The sequence below is a fragment of the Ipomoea nil genome, unplaced genomic scaffold (genome assembly GCF_001879475.1).
Source record: "Ipomoea nil cultivar Tokyo-kokei standard unplaced genomic scaffold, Asagao_1.1 scaffold2805, whole genome shotgun sequence".
NCBI lineage: Eukaryota > Viridiplantae > Streptophyta > Magnoliopsida > Solanales > Convolvulaceae > Ipomoea > Ipomoea nil.
Genome location: NW_017619233.1, coordinates 2,468,410 through 2,476,164, shown reverse-complemented (window position 1 = coordinate 2,476,164; position 7,755 = coordinate 2,468,410). Strand labels below are relative to the sequence as shown.

Sequence of the window (7,755 nt, the reverse complement as noted above, 5' to 3'; positions counted from 1 at the left end):
ACTGCAGATAGGGCAGCACTACTAGTCTACTACATTACAAAATTAGAGCTAGCGAGCTGAGTGATCTGAGGTCATAATGAAGCATGAAAAGAACGGGCCGGCCGCCGGCCGGGAGCTAGCTAGAGCGAGCCTTAGAAGCTAAGGTACTTAGTGGCCGCCGGGAGGAGATAAGAAGAAGAGGGTGCAAAGCTGAGTAGGTGTTTAGAATTTTGAAGCCAGGGCTTGACCACCACTTGTGCATCAAAAGTGTGTGGAACCCCCGTGGAGACGGCGACGGCGGAGATCTTCAGATAGTACTTTATCCCGGCCACCACCTGCCTCTCCGCCGCCAACACCTCCGAGAACCTCAGCCCACCATCGCCGCCGTTGCCGTTGATATTGATGTTGTACTCGTCCACGCAATATCTCCCCAATTCTTGAACCTCCTGGTTTCCCTTCACCCCCTCAATCTCTGTTCTCCCCCCTACTACTACTCCCCTTCCCTCCACTTGCGTACTGCACACCATAGCCGCCGCCATCACTACCGCCCATAAGTAAATCACTCTCGTTTTCGCCGCCATATATGCTGCTGATGATGGCCGGGTTTTAATTTCCAATTAGTTGCATGCAATGATGGATTAATTTAAGTGGCTTACAAGGAGCGGTGGGGAGCTGATATATATACATACAGAAACAGAAAGTAGCTAGCTAGCTAGCATGATTCATCTGAATAGAATAATATAATATAATATAATATGATATGATATAATGGGTGGGTCTGACACATTCATGCATGCATGGTTGGTGAAGATGTGATGAAAGGACACGTATTAGTATAATATCGCGACGCGACGCGAGGCAGCAGCCACGGACTGCCGCGTCTTCTTAAATCTCATCCCTTGGTTGCACATCCAAATCAAACACTTACGAGTTACGACGACAAACTCCCATCCCCACTCACCTATAGCTCATCAGTTGGCTGGCTAGCTGTTTTTCAAAATATTCAATTCCTTCCCAGTATAATCCATTCATTTTTACTCATTTCTATTTTTTTTTTTTACATTAAATTTCACCATTTAAGTTAGACTAACTAATTCTAAGTCATCAGCTTAAGGGAGCTAAAAGAAATAAATTAAATTGCAAGTTGTTCAATTAGTCCTTAACTATTTTTCACCTCGTCTTATGTTACATCATAATACAAATTCGGTCCAGATATCAGATATTAAAATCTCACATATATTAGAATTCAAAGTAAAAGTTATATATTCATATACATGTCATTCAAATGAATATATCCAAAAAAAAAATATTTTTTAAATATTAGCTCAAAAATTATTAATATTATCTAAACTAAATTTTAGATGAAAACTGAAAAATTAGAAAATAGAAAACAGAGAACAGTTTTCAGTTACTAAACAAGTTTTCTAAACAAAAAATAGAGAATAGAAAACTAAGAACGAAAACTAAAAAAATTAGAAAACAGAAAACAGAGAACAGTTTTCTGTTGATAAACAGGCCCTGAGTCTTCTAATGACGCGACCTCCCATATCGTCACGGAAGCAAAACTGCTTCCAAAGTGAAATGTCAGATTAAGAAAGGCAAATTATTATATAGATCATAACAAAAAGTACATTTTTTAATCTACTAAAAATACATTATTTGTATATTGATAAATTGTACATTATACAAAATAATGTACTTTTAGTACTTAAATAATGTACTTTCTCTAAATACAATGTACATTTTTAAAAATATTAAAAGTACATTATTTGTGTACTCGATGTATATTATTTGATAGTATGGTCCATACAATTACATGGACCATGGTCTACGCAATAATGATTGAGTAATTTTGATACCATCATCATATCATTCAATTCAAAATCCAATCATCTATTAATTCATCAAATTAAATACACTCATTTTTTCAATTCTTACATGTCAATATAACTCAAATAAGCTTTGTCAATAGTGTTACTACATATTTATCTTATGATGTACAAAAACCATGGTTTCAGTTAAGGAATTTTTGCGATTTCATTAGTTATGACTTCACATAATTAATTCAAAAATTACTAATAAATATAAAATAATCATGAAAATTATTATAAGTTACATTATAGGGTGATAATAGAGGTCAAACGTAATCCTATAACTTTATATTAGAATGTTATAAAAAAAAAAAAAAAAAAAAAAAAAAAAGGATGGGGCAGCAGAGCGAAGGGGACAAGAGGCATATAATTGTGTGCAGGGCTCACAGTTCAAGGCACATCCCAAATTTGGTAATATCCACCCACCCAACCTCCTTCAGGCAGGGTTTTTACAGGCGTGATTAGAAAAAAGAATATGAAAGGAAAAAAGAAAAAAAAGAGTAAAAAAGATTTGGAAAAAAATAAATAAATTCAGATTAACGCACCCGACTGGGTGCTATAATTGCGCTTCACGCGACCACACCATGATTTTTTTTCTTGGTGAGTCCTACAAGTCTGATAAAAATCAATACTTTTTCGTAAAATCATTCACAGTGTCTCTCCTTCCTCTCTCTCCGCCACATATACTTAAACACCTTCTAAAAAATTCATTATTGCGGATACCCTAACTAATAAAGCTTCTTTTTACACCCAACACGATTTAAATATGTGCTTTCAATCTCAATTACTTCTAACTGTTTTTGTAAAAAATAGGTTGTCACAAATTTCAAATATATAACATTTTTAACCAAAATATAATACATTTCTATTGATTAATAAGTAATACGTTTTTTTTTTTTTTTTTGAAAGCAAACACGAATCAATATTATTGCAAATGCATCAAAAGAAAGTCAAGTGGGATAGCATCCCAATACATAGAACCATCTTGAGAAAATGCTTTCGTGGCCAAAGTATGAGCTAAAATATTTAAAACACGAGGTACCGAAACTAAAACGCAAGAAGTAAACGTATTCATAATAGTCTTGCAGTCGCGAATCACCACGCCCGCATATGATCTATCTAGTGGGAATAAGGCATATTGATGTAACCTTGGAGTACCGAACAATCCGTATAAATAGTGACCTCTGTAACATCGCGTGCTTTCAGCCATGACAGAACTTCCTTACAAGTCAGTGCCTCAGCCGTAAGTGCATTCTCGCTAAAAGGAAGCTTCCCATTGACCGCCGCAATGAAGCTGCCATCTTCCGCAACCAACGCCCCTCTGAATGTGGCTGCTCTTGAGTCCGGATTGCGGCCTGCATCTACATAGCAACACCAACCCGGAGCCAGCTGCACAGGCTGCTGCTGCCGTGAAGATCCCGAAGAATGAAGCCCAGCCGCACGCCATGCTGCAACCACCGCCTTGGCCAAGTTCCACATGTGGCATGGTGTATAGAGATAAGCCTCCCATACCACATTATTTCTTGCTCCCCATAACTGATAAAGGACTGCAATAACTTGAATAAGAACATCCTCAGTTAAAAGACATAGCATTCTGAAACCACTCAGCAAAGCAACCACCAGTCACACAAGAAATAGGGAGATGAGATTCATTCCGCACTTGAAATGCATGATATCCTCATGGAATATGGCACACATAGGGCATGATGGATCAACATCAACTCTCTTAACTAGGAGGTTGGTTATGGTGGGGAGAATACCACTAACTGCTCTCCATAAAAAGGTCTTCCATCGGGGAATTTTCAATTTCCATAGGGCAGCCCATTTTTCAAAACCTGTAGTATTTGATATTTCTCCAACAATACATCTATATCCACTCTTCACAAAATATGCACCATTCAGATCTTTATACCAATACCATGTATCCTCATAAGCAGGGCAAACATGTACCCGGAGAATACGGTTAACATCATGAGGATTAAAAATATCAGTAAGAATAGCTAAATCTCATGTCTGGGTATCCTGATCAATCAAACCTGACACTTTCGAACCTTGTAGTTGATGGGGCATAGGAGTTTGAATCCTGAAGTTTGAGTCAAAGAGCCAGGGATGCTCCCAAATCAACGTAGAATTACCATCACCAATCCTCCTCCTTATACCACCACAAATTAGCCTATGGGCAGCCATAATACTCCTCCAACAAAAGAAGATTTAGGGAAATACCTTGCCTTATACACCCGGGTAGCTAGGGACTTAGGTTTTGTGAGGAAACGCCATGCCTGTTTACCCAGCATTGCCAAGTTAAAGGCCTTTAGATCCTTGAAACCCAGACCTCCTGCCGTTTTGGGCTTACATAAACGATCCCAAGCCATCCAATGTATACCTCCCCCATTGGCACCACCCTTATCCCAATAGTATCTATTCATTATTCTCTGTAGAGCCAAGCAAATAGAATTAGTTAGCAAAAAAACACTCATAGAAAACGTGGGCATTGCCTGAGCCACCGTTTTCAAGAGAATCTCCTTGCCCGCATGTGACAACAACTTCTTATTCCATGACCCCATCTGTTGCTTGATTTTCTCCTCAATGTAGACAAACACTTGTTTCTTATTCCTTCCTACAAGAGAAGGAAGCCCCAAGTATTTCCCAAAGTCGCTTGCCTGAACAACCCCCAATGCCGCCACCACCTCCCTTTTGTCATCCTCATTGGTATTTTTACTAAAACATACACTGGACTTTTGGTAATTAATAGATTGTCCGGATAACCGCTCATAAGAGTCTAAGCACTGCTTTACCACACCTGCCTCTTGAATATTTGCTTTAAAGAACAACAAGTTATCATCTGCAAAAAAGAGATGGGAAACCGCAGGGACTCCCCTCGCTACCCTGCACCTATGATTAAGTCCCTGAGCATGTGCCCTCTGTAACAACAAAGATAGACCTTCAGCACAAACGATAAAAAGATATGGGGAGAGAGGATCCCCTGTATGAGCCCCCGCGTTGGCATGATCACACCACCTGTCGTTCCATTAGTAAGAACATTATATGAGATAGTGGTTACACACAACATGATCAACTCCACCCATCTATCAGCAAAGCCGAGTGCCCCCAGCATTTCCTTCAGGAAAGACCACTCCATCTTATCATTTGCTTTAGCCATGTCTAATTTTAGGGCCCCCCAACCTGCCTTACCACATTGTTTCCTATTAAAAAAGTGGCCAATTTCAGCAGCAACAAGTATATTATCAGTTATTAGTCTATCAGGAATAAAAGCACTTTGTGACTCTGAGATAATTTCATCAAGCAACGGCTTCATTCTGTTTGCTATCATTTTTGCCATAATCTTATAGACCACATTACTTAGCGCAATTGGCCTCAGATTAGCAGCATACTCAGGCACTTTTTTCTTCGGGATCAACACAATATTTGACACATTCAAACCATCAGGGAATGCACCTGAATTTAAGCAGTTAAGTACAAAAGATGTTACCTCCTCACCAACCACATTCCAAAAGTGCTTATAGAATCCCGAATTCATTCCATCCGGACCCGGGGCCTTGTCCGGGAACATAGCAAAGATAGCCCCTTAACCTCCTCAGACTCAAAAGGCCTAAGCGGAGTTTCATTCTGGCTCTCAATAACCCTTGGTGTGACCGTGTCAAAGAAATTATCATGCACGGGGGACATTACTTGTCTTAAAAATATTATCAAAACAATCAATAATCATAGCATTCTTTTGCACTCATTCCCCATTAGTCCCCTTCAATCTAGATATAGTATTTTTACGTTTACGGGAAGGAGCATACCTATGATAGAATCTGGTATTGGCATCTGCTCCCCGAAACCAATGCTGCTTCGCTCTCTGCCTCCAATAGACATCTTCTTGGACTTCTAGTTGAGACAACTGTACCTCAACGGCACGATATTCCTCCAGGGAGCTCGGATCCATACATCCCCGCATGCTTATAAGCTTTGCATGAAGTAGCTTAATCTGTTTGCCAAACATATTTAAGCGGTCACCTCCCTACATCTGCAAACGGTCACTACATTACTGCAAATTATTCAATAGTCCATGACCCATAATACATTTTCATTTAAGTATTTCTTTAAAAAAAAAAAAAAACATTGTAATATTTATTAACTCATAAAAAAATATATTATATTTTTGTTAAAAAATATTATCCATTTCATGTAAGACCATCATACAAGATTAACCAATATGTGTTTTTGTTCTCAAAATTAATTTTAAATGATCCAATCTTATTGTACTCTCGAATGCACCTAAAATAAATTATTTTCATTTTTATTTTACAACTATTAAATCACTTCAACATTTTTTTTTTTTGAAAATTATATGGGTGCTTCATTAGAAAAAGGCTGAAATAATGTCAGGTGGGTGGATATCCCAGTACATAGCAACAGGTTGCTGATAAGCCGTAGTAGCTAATGCATGAGCTAAATAATTATCTGATCTAGGAATAAAATTAAATGAACAATACTGAAATAAAGTGGCAATTTGCCTACAACCGTCAATAGCATAGCCCACATAGGAGCGAAACGCGGCAGTTGGTGTAGTAAGATAGCGTTGCAATGCCAAGCAATCTGTGTATAACTCGATATTCTGCTCCCTCCCTGTTAGCCTGTTGCAACATAAGTGAAAGTCCCTCCGCACAGATAATAAATAAGTATGGGGATAACGGATCTCCTTGTCTCAGGCCACGAGTAGGTATAATTGGTTCACTCCTAGAGCCATTCACCAGGATACTGTAGGAAACCGTAGTTACACATTTCATGACCAAATCCACCCATTTACTATGAAAACCTAGCGCCTTCAAAATCACTTCAACATTTAATATATATAAGTATTATTTTTTTGGCTCACAAGGAAAACCCAAACAACAAAGAAATAAATTAATCTAAGTTACACATAGCTAACCGACTCAAGCTACTAAAAATCAAACTTGGAACATTGTGATTACCGAACTAATAGTCCGACCAAGCAATGTTTATTAGGTGGACCATGCATTGAGTACATTATTATATATAATGTTCATAATTTAAATCTGTACAAAATAATATGAAAATAGTTTGATGGTTCATTATTTATATGCAAAGGTTTACTATTTATGTACATAAAGTTTATTACTCTGTATTTGAATATGTGCAAACTGATTAAAGATTGCTTATTTAGGCATGTAATAAACTCATTTCTGCCATACATGAGGTTCATTAATTGTGGAGCATAACTATACTTATTTGGCAGCCCCTACCCTATTTACTTAGAGATTTACTATTCAATAATTCTAAGTTCACTATTTGTATGCATAAGATTCACTATTTGTATATATAAAGTTTACTATTTGTGTGAATATGTTTTGATGCATGATCTTGAGTAAAATTTATCCCAACCAACTTAACTAAGATGCATGGTCTTGAGTAAAATTTATCCCAACCAACTTAACTAAGATTACCCTTATATATAAGTATTACTTTTACAATATTTAGTGGCTTAGTGCAATTTTTTTTTTTTTTTTGCTACATTTAATTCTTTTACTAAATCTCGAATAAAAATTTAACTTCACATTTTCAATTCAAAACGATACATTTTCTCAACTATCATCCACCCATAATTGGTGTTTTTTTTTTTCACGAACTAAGACTCTTTTGAACCGTTAAAAATTAATTTTAACTATTTCAATCAAAATATATCATTTTAAAATTAAAGTTTAAGTACTCTCTCGAATCTAATATAGGAGTCCACAATCTTGGAAAATGATATCATGACTACAACAATTAACGCCGAGCACTTGGTCAGATAATCACTTTTTCAAACTTAAAAGCAAGGAAAAATAACCACAAAATTCTATTCTATGCCTGTGCTGTGATCAATTACTTTAAACACTAG

General features: G+C 37.1%; 1 protein-coding gene across 1 annotated transcript in view; it reads right to left on the bottom strand.

The window, feature by feature from the left end:
- Positions 1-674, bottom strand: part of LOC109158115 (cysteine proteinase inhibitor B-like) — a 777-nt gene extending 103 nt beyond the window's left edge. The window contains exon 1 of the mRNA XM_019305936.1: positions 1-674. This exon is cut by the window's left edge and continues 103 nt beyond it. Within this exon, the coding sequence (XP_019161481.1) occupies positions 132-560 (429 nt within the window). The 5' untranslated portion in view covers positions 561-674 and the 3' untranslated portion in view covers positions 1-131.
- Positions 675-7,755: the final 7,081 nt, after the last annotated feature.